Source organism: Castor canadensis, chromosome 5 (assembly GCF_047511655.1).
Source record: "Castor canadensis chromosome 5, mCasCan1.hap1v2, whole genome shotgun sequence".
NCBI lineage: Eukaryota > Metazoa > Chordata > Mammalia > Rodentia > Castoridae > Castor > Castor canadensis.
This window is the reverse complement of record NC_133390.1, coordinates 11,294,273-11,306,850: the sequence shown is the minus strand read 5'-3', so window position 1 is coordinate 11,306,850 and position 12,578 is coordinate 11,294,273. Positions and strand designations below refer to the sequence as shown.

Genomic DNA, 12,578 nt, shown 5'->3' with positions numbered 1-12,578 from the left:
CTTTGATGAGAAAACAACGGAACTACACCTGCATGCTGAAAAACTTAATGAAACTGTATTGCATTTGAACTTGGGACACTTGGTGGTTTTTTGTGCAGTTTTGTTCTACTTTATGTTTCCCCTTTGATGAGACAACTACAGAACAGTATCTGAGGCACCATCTCCAGGATTGGAGGCTGAGGGATGAAACCAAAATTATTAAGACTGAAACTTCATTGCATTTCAACTTGGAGTTTTTTTTCTATTTTTTATTTTGTTTTATTTATATATATATATATATATATATATATATATATATATATATATATATATATATCTTCTTTCATTTACTTATTTTTTATTTTTATTCTAATCTTTATTCTTTTTATTTTTTATTTTCAATCCTCTCTCTGTCTCTCTAATGCCTTTTCAGCTTATGGTTGATTACTACACTGTCTCTCCCTGTTTATATCTTTGAAACTAATTTTGTTTGTTTCTTTGTTTTGTTTTTTTTTCTACTTGATTATTTGTTTTTCCCTTTTCCTTTAACTTCTTTGCTTTCCATCTCCTCTCACCCTTCCATTCTAAACATTACTAGTGCTATTATTATAAGCCAGAAAATACTTAATTGCACACAGTACTGGGACAATAACAACACCAAGGGCAATGACAGAAAGACAGAAAAAACAGAGAAACCAGTTTCCCAACAGCAAAAAATTAGTACAGGAACCAGAGGGAAATGAAGAAAACAGATACTCAGACCCAGACTCCAATAAAATGAAGATAAACTATGCCAAAGAACCAAATGAAGCCCACAAGAATAATTTAAAAGAAGACATACTACAGGTACTCAATGAGAATTTTATAGAGATGATACTGGATATGATCAACCAAAATGTACAGGAGACACTCAAGAAATTCGTAGACAACTAAAATAGAGAATTTGAAAAAGCAAAAGAAGAAATAAAGGAAACCATATAAGCACTGTATAAACACCAAAGTGAAACACAGAACACGATTAATAAGAAGATAAATGAACTCAGGACAAAAATAGACAACATTAAACAGGAAACGACCCAGGATATGGAAAACCTCAGAAAAAAGAACGAAACAGAATTGCAAAACAAAACGGAAGGCCAATCTGGCAGAATAGAAAAAACAGAAGACAGAATCTCAGAACTCAAAGATGAAATGGTAATTAAAGGAAAAACCGAAGAACTATTAATTAAACAATTCAAGATCTGTGAAAAGAAAATGTAAGAACTCACTGACTCCATCAAAAGACCAAACTTGAGAATCATGGGCATCGAAGAAGGAGAAGAGGTGCAAGCGAAGGGAATGCGTAATATATTCAACAAAATAATAACAGAAAATTTCCCAAATCTAGAGAAAGCTATTCCAATACAGATGCAAGAGGCCACCAGGACACCAAACAGACTAGATCAAAATAGAACTACCCCACGACATATCATCATTAAAACAACAAGTTCAGAAACTAGGGAAACAATATTGAAGGCTGTAAGAGAGAAAAAACAAATAACATACAAAGGTAAACCCATCAAAATAACAGCAGACTTCTCAACAGAAACATTAAAAGCAAGAAGAGCGTGGGGTGAGATCTTCCGGGCACTGAATGAAAATAACTTCAACCCCAGGATACTCTACCCAGCAAAAATGTCATTCAAAATAGGTGGAGCAATAAAAGTCTTCCATGATAAGCAGAAACTAAAACAATATGTGACCACAAAGCCACCACTACAAAAGATTCTTCAGGGGATTCTGCACACAGAAAGTGAAACCCAACTTAACCATGAAAGAACAGGCAGCACCAAACTACAGGAAAAGAAAAAGCAAGCAAGAAAGTAGAGAGTAACCTCAACTTAGGTACACACAAACAAACCTTCAAACAACTAAGACAACTAAATGACAGGAATCACCACATACCTATCAGTACTAACACTTAATGTTAATGGACTTAATTCACCCATCAAAGGGCACTGCTTGACAAAATGGATTAAAAAGGAAGATCCAACAATTTGTTGCTTACAGGAGACCCATCTCACTGACAGAAATAAGCATAGGCTAAGGATGAAAGGCTGGAAGAAGATTTACCAAGCCAATGGCCCCCAAAAACAGGCAGGAGTAGCAATACTTATCTCTGACAAAGTAGACTTCAAACCTACATCGATCAAGCGAGATAAAGAAGGACATTCCATACTGATAAAAGGGGAAATAGACCAAAAGGAAATAATAATCATCAATCTGTACGCACCCAATGTCAATGCACCCAATTTCATCAAACATACCCTGAAAGACCTAAAAGCATATATTAACTCCAACACAGTGGTTGTGGGAGACTTTAACACTTTAACACCCCATTATCATAATAGATAGGTCATCCAAACAAAAAATCAATAAAGAAATCCAAGATCTAAAATATACAATAGATCAAATGGACCTACTTGATGTCTACAGAACATTTCAACCAACTTCTACGCAATATACATTTTTCTCAGCAGCCTATGGAACCTTCTCCAAAATAGATCATATCCTAGGGCACAAAGCAAGCCTCAGCAAATATAAGAAAATAGAAATTATACCATGCATACTATCTGATCACAATGCAGTAAAAGTAGAACTCAACAACAAAAGACAAAAAAAACATGCAAACAGCTGGAAACTAAATAACTCATTAGTTAATGAACAATGGATCATTGATGAAATAAAAGAGGAAATTAAAAAGTTCCTGGAGGTCAATGAAAATGAAAACACAACCTACCGGAACCTATGGGACACAGCAAAGGCAGTCCTGAGAGGAAAGTTTATAGCCATGAGTGCATATATTAAAAAGACTGAAAGATCCCAATCAATGACCTAATGATACATCTCAAACGCCTAGAAAAACAAGAACAAGCAAATCCCAAAACAAATAGAAGGAGAGAAATAATAAAAACAAGAGCTGAAATCAACGAAATAGAAACCAAAAACACCACACAAAGAATTAATGAAACAAAAAGTTGGTTCTTTGAAAAAATAAACAAGATCGATAGACCCCTGGCAAACCTGACTAAAATGAGGACAGAAAAAAACCCAATTAGTAGAATCAGGAATGCAAAAGGGGAGATAACAACAAACACCATGGAAGTCCAAGAAATCATCAGAGACTACGTTGAGAACCTATATTCAAATAGAACTTATATTCAAATAAATTTGAAAAATCTTAAAGAAATGGACAGATTTCTAGATACATACGATCATCCAAAACTGAACCAAGAGGAAATTAATCACCTGAATAGATCTATAACACAAAATGAAATTGAAGCAGCAATCAAGAGTCTCCCAAAAAAGAAAAGTCCAGGACCTGATGGATTCTCTGTTGAATTCTATCAGACCTTTAAAGAAGAACTGATACCAACCCTCCTTAAACTGTTCCATGAAATAGAAAGGGAAGGAAAACCGCCTAACACATTTTATGAAGCCAGTAATACACTTATCCCAAAACCAGGCAAAGACACCTCCAAAAAGGAGAACTATAGGCCAATCTCCTTAATGAACACTGACGCAAAAATCCTCAACAAAATAATGGCAAACCAAATTCAACAACACATCAAAAAGATTATTCACCACGACCAAGTAGGCTTCATCCCAGGAATGCAGGGGTGGTTCAACATACGAAAATGAATAAACGTAATAAACCACATTAACAGAAGCAAAGACAAAAACCGCTTGATCATCTCAATAGATGCAGAAAAAGCCTTTGATAAGATCCAACATCATTTCATGATAAAAGCTCTAAGAAAACTAGGAATAGAAGGAAAGTGCCTCAACATTATAAAAGCTATATATGACAAACCTACAGCCAGCATTATACTTAACGGAGAAAAACTGAAACCATTCCCTCTAAAATCAGGAACCAGACAAGGATGCCCACTATCTCCACTCCTATTCAACATAGTCCCGGAATTCCTAGCCAGAGCAATTAGGCAAGAAGAAGGAATAAAAGGAATACAAATAGGTAAAGAAACTGTCAAAATATCCCTATTTGCAGACGACATGATCCTATACCTTAAAGACCTAAAAAACTCTACTCAGAAGCTTCTAGACATCATCAATAGCTACAGCAAGGTAGCAGGATATAAAATGAACATAGAAAAATCATTAGCATTTCTATACACTAATAATAAACTGAAAAAGAATGTATGAAAACAATTCCATTTACAATAGCCTCAAAAAAAATCAAATACCTAGGTGTAAACCTAACAAAAGATGTGAACAACCTCTACAAGGAAAACTATACACTTCTGAAGAAAGAGATTGAGGAAGACTATAGAAAGTGGAGAGATCTCCCATGCTCATGGATTGGTAGAATCAACATAGTAAAAATGTCTATACTCCCAAAAGTAATCTACATGTTTAATACAATTCCCATCAAAATTCCAATGACATTCATTAAAGAGAATGAAAAATCTACCGTGATTTTATATGGAAACACAAGAGGCCACGAATAGCCAAGGCAATACTCAGTCAAAAGAACAATGCTGGAGGTATCACAATACCTGACTTCAAACTATATTACAAAGCAATAACAATAAAAACAGCATGGTACTGGCACAAAAACAGACATGAAGACCAGTGGAACAGAATAGAGGACCCAAATATGAAGCCACACAACTATAACCAACTTGTCTTTGACAAAGGCGCTGAAAATATATGATGGAGAAATAGCAGCCTCTTCAACAAAAACTGCTGGGAAAACTGGTTAGCAGTCTGCAAAAAACTGAAACTAGATCCATGTATATCACCCTATACCAAGATTAACTCAAAATGGATCAAGGATCTTAATATCAGACCCCAAACTCTAAAGTTGATACAGGAAAGAGTAGGAAATACTCTGGAGTTAGTAGGTATAGGTAAGAACTTTCTCAACAGAACCTAGCAGCACAGCAACTAAGAGATACCATGGGTAAATGGGACCTCATAAAACTAAAAAGCTTCTGTTCATCAAAAGAAATGGTCTCTAAACTGAAGAGAACACCCACAGAGTGGGAGAAAATATTTGCCAGCTACACATCATCAAAGGACTGATAACCAGAATATATAGGGACCTTAAAAAACTAAATTCTACCAAAACTAATGAACCAAGAAAGAAATGGGCAAGTGAACATTCTCAAAAGAAGAAATTCAAATGGCCAAAAAACACATGAAAAAATGCTCATCATCTCTAGCAATTAAGGAAATGCAAATTAAAACCTTGCTAAGATTCCACCTCACTCCTGTTAGAATAGCCATCATTAGCAACACCACGAACAACAGGTGTTGGTGAGGATGCGAGGAAAAAGGAACCCTCTTACACTGCTGGTAGGAATGTAAACTAGTACAACCACTCTGGAAAAAAATTTGGAGGCTACTTAAAAAGCTAGACATCGATCTACCATTTGATCCAGCAATACCACTCTTGGGGATATACCCAAAAGACTGTGACACAGGTTACTCCAGAGGCACCTGCACACCCATGTTTATTGCGGCACTATTCACAATAGCCAAGCTATGGAAACAGCCAAGATGCCCCATCACTGACGAATGGATTAAGAAAATGTGGTATCTATACACAATGGAATTTTATGCAGCCATGAAGAAGAACGAAATGTTATCATTCGCTGGTAAATGGATGGAATTGGAGAACATTATTCTGAGTGAGGTTAGCCTGGCCCAAAAGACCAAAAATCGTATGTTCTCCCTCATATGAGGACATTAAATCAAGGGGAAACACAACAAGGGTACTGGACTATGAGCACATGATAAAAACGAGAGCACACAAGGAAGGGGTGAGGATAGGTAAGACACCTAAAAAATTAGCTAGTATTTGTTCCCCTCAACAGAGAAACTAAAGCAGATACCTTAAATGCAACTGAGGCCAATAGGAAAAGGGGACCAGGAACTAGAGAAAAGGTGAGATCAAAAAGAATTAATCTAGAAGGTAACACACACGCACAGGAAATCAATGCAAGTCAACTCCCTGTATAGCTATCCTCATCTCAACTAGCAAAAACCCTTGTTCCTTCCTATTATTGCTTATACTCTCTCTTCAACAAAATTAGAGATAAGGGCAAAATAGTTTCTGCCTGGTATTGAGGGGTTGGGGCGGAGCGGGAGGGGGTGGAGTGGGTGGTAAGGGAGGGGATGGGGGCAGGGGGGAGAAATGACCCAAGCATTGTATGCACATATGAGTAATAAAACAATAAAAATTTAAAAAAATTTACAAAATAAAACAGAATTTAAAAAATTAATATAAAAATAAATAAAAAACCAATTATCTATTTTTCCAGTGTCTTAAAATCAATCATATACTTTCATTACTTTATTCCCACTCCTTTAGAATGGTAGAGAAAAGAATCCATTCTTATTCAAAGAAAGGAGGCTTTAAAAACTATACATCTAAATAACTATGAAAACCACTGACTCAACCCTTAACACAACTCCAGTCATCAACAGGCCAATCAGTGATAATTTAGCAGAATTGTTAGACTGCCTCAAATGCATGATTTAAAATCAGTTAGTTTTCAGCCCACAATCATATGACACTATCCAACCAGATTCTGTGTGGAGAGAGTACAGCATAAAGGAGAGGGAAGAAGGAAGTAAGTTCCACCTAAAAAGGATTTTCTAACTTTACTAATCATACTGAACTTCACCATAAAAAATAATACAGAAAGCAGCATAACAGAGAGCCCATAAATGGACTAGAAGAATTTCTTATACTAATCTGTTCCCAAAAGCAAAGTGTTTGTTTGCATCAAACCAGGCTTTAGGACTACTCTAAAAGCAAAATTTCCAAACATCCATCATGGATCACAAAAGCTTAAGAGAAGTAAGATTGGGCTGGGACGCTTTTGCAAGAGAGGTTCAAGAAGAAATATATCTATTTAAGTTACCCCATATGCCCAAGATAAAACCCACACCAGTAAGAACATTTTGACAAGAACTAAAGAATTTCAGCAAAGCAGTGCAAGTATTAATGCCTATTAATTCTTGACCTGTGTTGAATAAACTGAATCACTAAAAAGTTCAAGTTGTCCACAGTTTCCTTCCATGGTAACCAACCTAGAATATAGGAGTGATCCAGTAGTAAACTAAAAAGGAGGCAAGACTTTTTTTCTGTTCCTTTTCTCAATTCTACAGACTGAGGCATAAATCTTACTAAATTATACGTACCCAGAAGCCTACAGTGAATATGACTTAGGACATAAGGATTTTTTTATTAAAAATAAAATGCAAGATTATACTATTGGACCCAATCTAATATTATAACCTTGTATTTTTAAAACATCTTACATTTTAATCAACAAACAAAGTGAAAAAATTACCAGAAAGCAAGTCATAAAACACCATGAAGATGACAGGTAATCACACATAAGATAAAATTCTAGTAGCAGAAATACTGTTGATAACAACACGTTGCTGTCAGGCACTATTCTAAGTGTTTTTGATCTGCTCCTTACAACAGCTCTGAAAAGGAGGAACTATTAATATCATTCCCACTTTACAGATGAAGAAACTGAGAAAAGAAAGGGATTAAATCACTGTCCAAGATCACAAACCTAGTGGAGTAAGGATCCCAAGTAACAGAAGCTTCTTAAAGCTATATTATTCTGCCGAAAGAGAATAAATCCTTATATACTAAAATAATGAGGTAATACAGAAACACTCGGAAAATTAACCTGCTATAAAACTCACACTTTTAAAAATTAAACACAGCAGCTGATTTTTTGTGGCTATGTACTACATTTTGAGTATGGTTTGCCCCCAAGCATTCATGTGTTGTAAGTGTGGTCCCCAGGGTTGGGAGATGGTGCTCAACTGTTAAGAGGTACAGCCTAGCTGGAGGTCTTTAAGTCACTGGGAGAGCTGCCTTCAGAAGAGAATGCTAGTCTCCTGATATGGGTTCTTTCTTTTTTTGTGGGGGTGCGAACAGGGTCTGAACCCTGGGCTTCGTGTGTAAAGCAGGCGCTCTACCACTTGAGCCACACTCCAGTCCTGGTATAGGTTCTTGTGAAAGTGAGTAGTTATAAAAGCCTGAGCCTGACTCATGAATCTTTCTGTGGCTTCTTGTTTTTGGGACGTGATCTCTTTCCTCCTTCCTTACTCACTCCCATCATTATAATGCCATCCAGCATTATGCCCTCACCAGAGGCCAAACCAAAGGGGTTGCTAAATCTTGGCCTTTCGGACTCCTGAATTGTGAGCCAAAATAAACCTCTTTCCTTTACAAAGTTGGTATGCCTCAGGTTTTTCACTATAGTAACACAAAACTAACCAATACACTACTTGAAAGAGCATTAAAGGAAAAAATATCTACAATAAGACTCATTCGGATCCTCATTTGTGAATGTAGCTTATATTATGTGAAATAATAGAATGATCAATAAATTAAAGTACTATATTGAAAACTTAGAGAATAAGGAAAATTTCCAAGAGAAAAAAATAGTAAGTAAATGTCAAACACATACTTGCAACCCTGGTTGCTCCCAGAACAATGGAACAGAGCCCCGAATTTGTATGAAAGAAGAAACAGAGTCATCTAAGTACACAACCTACAAAAAAAAAAAAAAAACTGTATTAGAAAAAGTTACTAAAATTTGTTGTACAGTAGCTACATTTTGTGACCTATATCTTACATACAAATTGTCCTAATTAAAGTATTCTAAATTGGTCAATAATAAGTTTGTTCTTTTCAGTTAGTAATAATGTTAACCAAGAAAATTATTTAAAAATGAAAGCATAAGAATCACAATTTTAAAAAGGAAACTCCTTTTAAATCTCAACATTTTATACATATACCTTTTATACTTTAATTTGTTTTCTTTAGCTTTTTATATTTCTCAAAACCTTAACTGGAAGATCTGAGTTGAGTTGGGGTATGGCCTGAATTTACAATTATATAGTTTCATACCAAAAAATGTAATTTTTAACTTTTATATATTATGTATATCTACCACTATGAATTAGATTTAATTTCACAAAAAAATACTTTAAGTGGTCTGGCTCTATTATTGAGGATTTTGAAATTTAAAACCAAAGGTACAACACCACTGACTATTCCACACTAATTAGTGAATACCCTGCCACTTATTTGAAGAGCCATACCTAAATAAGTTTGTTTTAGGGATGCCTTTCTTACAGCCAATAAGTAACCAAGAACATTGTGAGGCAACAATATAGGTGTCAAAATGTGTTCTCAATCAAGTAAAAATTGGCTATTCTAGTATTTTCTGTCCCTCTTCTATAACTCACAAACAAGCAATAGACAACACTACATACCTGTTCTGTTTCTACAAAATTGGCGACATGACCATCATCATTTGTTCCCCGGACATTAAACCTGGTTCCAGCTCGTTCACAGCTTAATCTTGAAATGATGCAAGCCTTTGCCTGTTTATGAGCAGCATAAATTGTTCTGATTTCAACTCCCCCACACATGAGGCGTAATAACCAGTCATCACAATTCACACCATAGTGCTTGAGATGCAAATGCAAAGACTGATTCCTGCAAGAAAATAAATAACACAGGATAAATTTTAAAACAGTGCTCCCAGAATACTGATTTAAGGTTATTAAATTAAAAGGCACCAAAAATAAATCAATTCATTTACATTTACTAAGCTAAGGATCAGAAAATAAGGCTATAAAAAGAAATGGAGGGCTCAAGGCCTGGCTCAAGAAGTACAGCACCAGCCTGGCAAACACAAACCCAAGTACTGCCAAAAAAAAAAAAAAAAGAAAAGAAATGAAGATGTAAGATTCTTAGTCATGTGATCTATGTTCAATATTAAAGAATCCTTTTTTTCGGGGGGCTTTAGTATCTGTGCCCCATTTCTGTTATATGTTTATATATAATGAATATAATCTAACTTGTTCCAAAAAGGATGACACATACACAACCATATCCCACTTTATAAAACCCTATTTCTAATACTAAGTCTTGCATGACTCCATTTTGCTTAATTTAAATAGCCATATATGGCTTGTAGTTACTGTATCAGACAGTACAGGCATAGTATTTAAAACAAAATTTGTTTATTTTGTTATTGTTGTTTTGCAGTGCTGGGGGTCAAACCCAGGGCCTCATCCACACTAGGCAAGTCCTTCACCAATGAGCTACACCCCCCAGGCCCTTCAATTATTTTAGTATTGTAGGTAATAGACTAGAGCCTGGTTTATAAACTTTTGCAGAGAAAAAAGCTTTATTCAAAAACATCACAAAGAAGCCTGATGACTAATAAGCAGATAAAAGTGGAGTCATTATTATTAAAAAAGCAGGGATGGGAGACTTGAGCCCCACCAGGCTGGTCTTCTTACCCTTCAGGGGTCTCTACTGGAGCCTTAGTCTCCCACATAACATATATGGAAGATTCTGGGGAAGCTTCTAGCCAACCTACCACTAAGAAAAATACATTGTTGAGCAAAAAAAACCTCACCAATGCAAAACAGAGTTTTCTATGTCACTGAAGGTTCTGAGTTTAAAACTCTTCTATTTCAAATGGAAATGTTTCTCAGGTGTCTACGCTACCTTGGTGTCTTAAACAAGGTATAAGAAATATAACAGCACTCTCCTGAACACTCAGGGTTATTAATAACAGTAACAAAGCAGGAGTCCTCAACTTCTCACTCCTCAGGTCACAGGCTGTGGTGAATACCCATCAGGTAGTGGCCAAGGGCAGTTCTGATAGACCAGCTACTTTTCTAAGAAAGCAAACTGCCCCAGTACCACCAAAACAATGTATACAAAGAGATAAAATATATTCAGGAAACTAAGAAAGCACACTGGAGTATAAATGAGATCACCACCGGGAGAATGTTAAATCTGGGTGACCAGTACATTTTTAACAAGCACAATGACTTCAGGTTTCATACTTTACTATTACTTATACTGATCTGAGGCAAAGCTCAAATTGATTGTGGTCCAGGCTGTCTAAGGCACCACAGCTGGAAGCCATGACATGGTATAGAGAGAAAGGATGCACTCGTCCTCAATTAAACAAACCTTGGATTCTAGGCATTTTGTATAGGTAGAGCTTCCTTCTTTACTGCCAGTTTCCACTTTTTCTTTATTATCAATGTGCTGCTGTTTTAATTCTACTTAAATGAATATATAACTCTTTACTGGTAGCAGCTTCAAATCACAATGGAATAAAACTGCCTGGTTTTTGTGACAGGCATTTGACACTCTTTGGCTTCAATAGTTACTATATCATTTAAAAAAAAATATTTAGGCCAGGTGCTGGTGGCTCATGCCTATAATACTAACTACTCAGGAGGCAGATATCAGGAAGATCACAGTTCGAAGCCAGCCCAGGCAAATAGTTTGCAAGACCTTATCTCAAAAATACCCATCACAAAAAATGGCTGGTGGAGTGGCTCAAGGTAAAGGCCCAGAGTTCAAACTCCAGTACCACAAAAAATTTAGACTAAGGTACAAGAGTATGAATTCTAAAAACTTTCATTTTCCTGTGCAAATTTAAACAAGTTTGCCAATTCTTACCAAACAATAAAAACAAGACTGAAAAGTGGGCAAAATTCACTGCTGGCATTTTAGCCATGCTGTTGTTCAACCTGTCTCCAATTGGATAACCCGCCTGGATTTTTGTGATCTAAATGTGTCCCCATCTCTACCCTTAATTGTATGAAAAGATAAACGAATTACTCCTACTGGTTAAACTCAGCAAATGCAACTACACCTTTGCTTGGACTTCTAATATGGCAAGAAAGCTTGTCTATTTAAGGAATTAGGGATAACAATGAGGAGGGAACAAGAAGGTGAGGACAGATGCCTTAAACACATTTGCAATACAATTACATTTTGCAAAGGACTTCCATGCCTTCCACCAGAAAAAGCATCAGGTTGACACTTAATGCTGCGACCTACTTCTGAATGCTAGACAAAGTCTATCTCATCATCACTACTTTCTTTGCACTGAAGGGGCTTTATGGACACTCATCTGCTCTGTTATACCCTCCACTGCCTTCTACCTCTTCTTTCCTATCTCTCAGTGTCTCACTGCCTCTGACAAACAGTGTTCTAAAGCCTTTACTCATTGGCCCTCTGTCCTCCCCTATACGTCTCTTCTGGGTGAAGAACTTCCATATAAACTACAAGGTTGAAACAGAAGGTAGTTTCCTCTCCTAAGGTCATTGTTGACTTTGATCCCTCTGAAAGCCAGAGCAAATGTGTCAAACCTGAATTGTGCTATTCAAGAACCATACAAGTGATGTTGAAAGTGTAAGGGACAGAAAATACACAGGAGGGAATGCCTTGAATATGAAGTACTGAGGGAGTCCAAGGGAGAGGGCTGTGGGGCTTTGGCCTTATAATGTATGTTAATACAATAAAATGTAATTTGCACATGGCATTAAAGAGAAAGTCACCATAGATGTTCATTGTAAAAAATAGAGGGATTATACTAAGAATCTGGTCTGCTAAAATAAAGGCATGGTAATTATAGTCCCAGGTGATGTGTGCCTATTTACAATCAGCACAGTTACCCCAATCATGTAACATATCACAGTTACCTACATAAGTACTTTTACTATACTTCTAATAC

The 12,578-nt window shown here is 36.2% G+C and overlaps 1 protein-coding gene across 19 annotated transcripts in view; it reads right to left on the bottom strand.

Annotated features, from left to right (window-relative positions):
* Nucleotides 1–12,578, bottom strand: part of Synj1 (synaptojanin 1) — a 95,770-nt gene that overhangs the window by 59,305 nt on the left and 23,887 nt on the right. For all 19 annotated transcript variants that reach the window (XM_020165704.2, XM_020165703.2, XM_020165707.2 and 16 more), the window contains exons 5-6: nt 9,298–9,523; nt 8,487–8,570 (exon numbers count right to left, since the gene is read on the bottom strand). In XM_020165704.2, the coding sequence (XP_020021293.2) occupies nt 8,487–8,570; nt 9,298–9,523 (310 nt within the window). The remainder of the gene's footprint in view (nt 1–8,486; nt 8,571–9,297; nt 9,524–12,578) is intronic.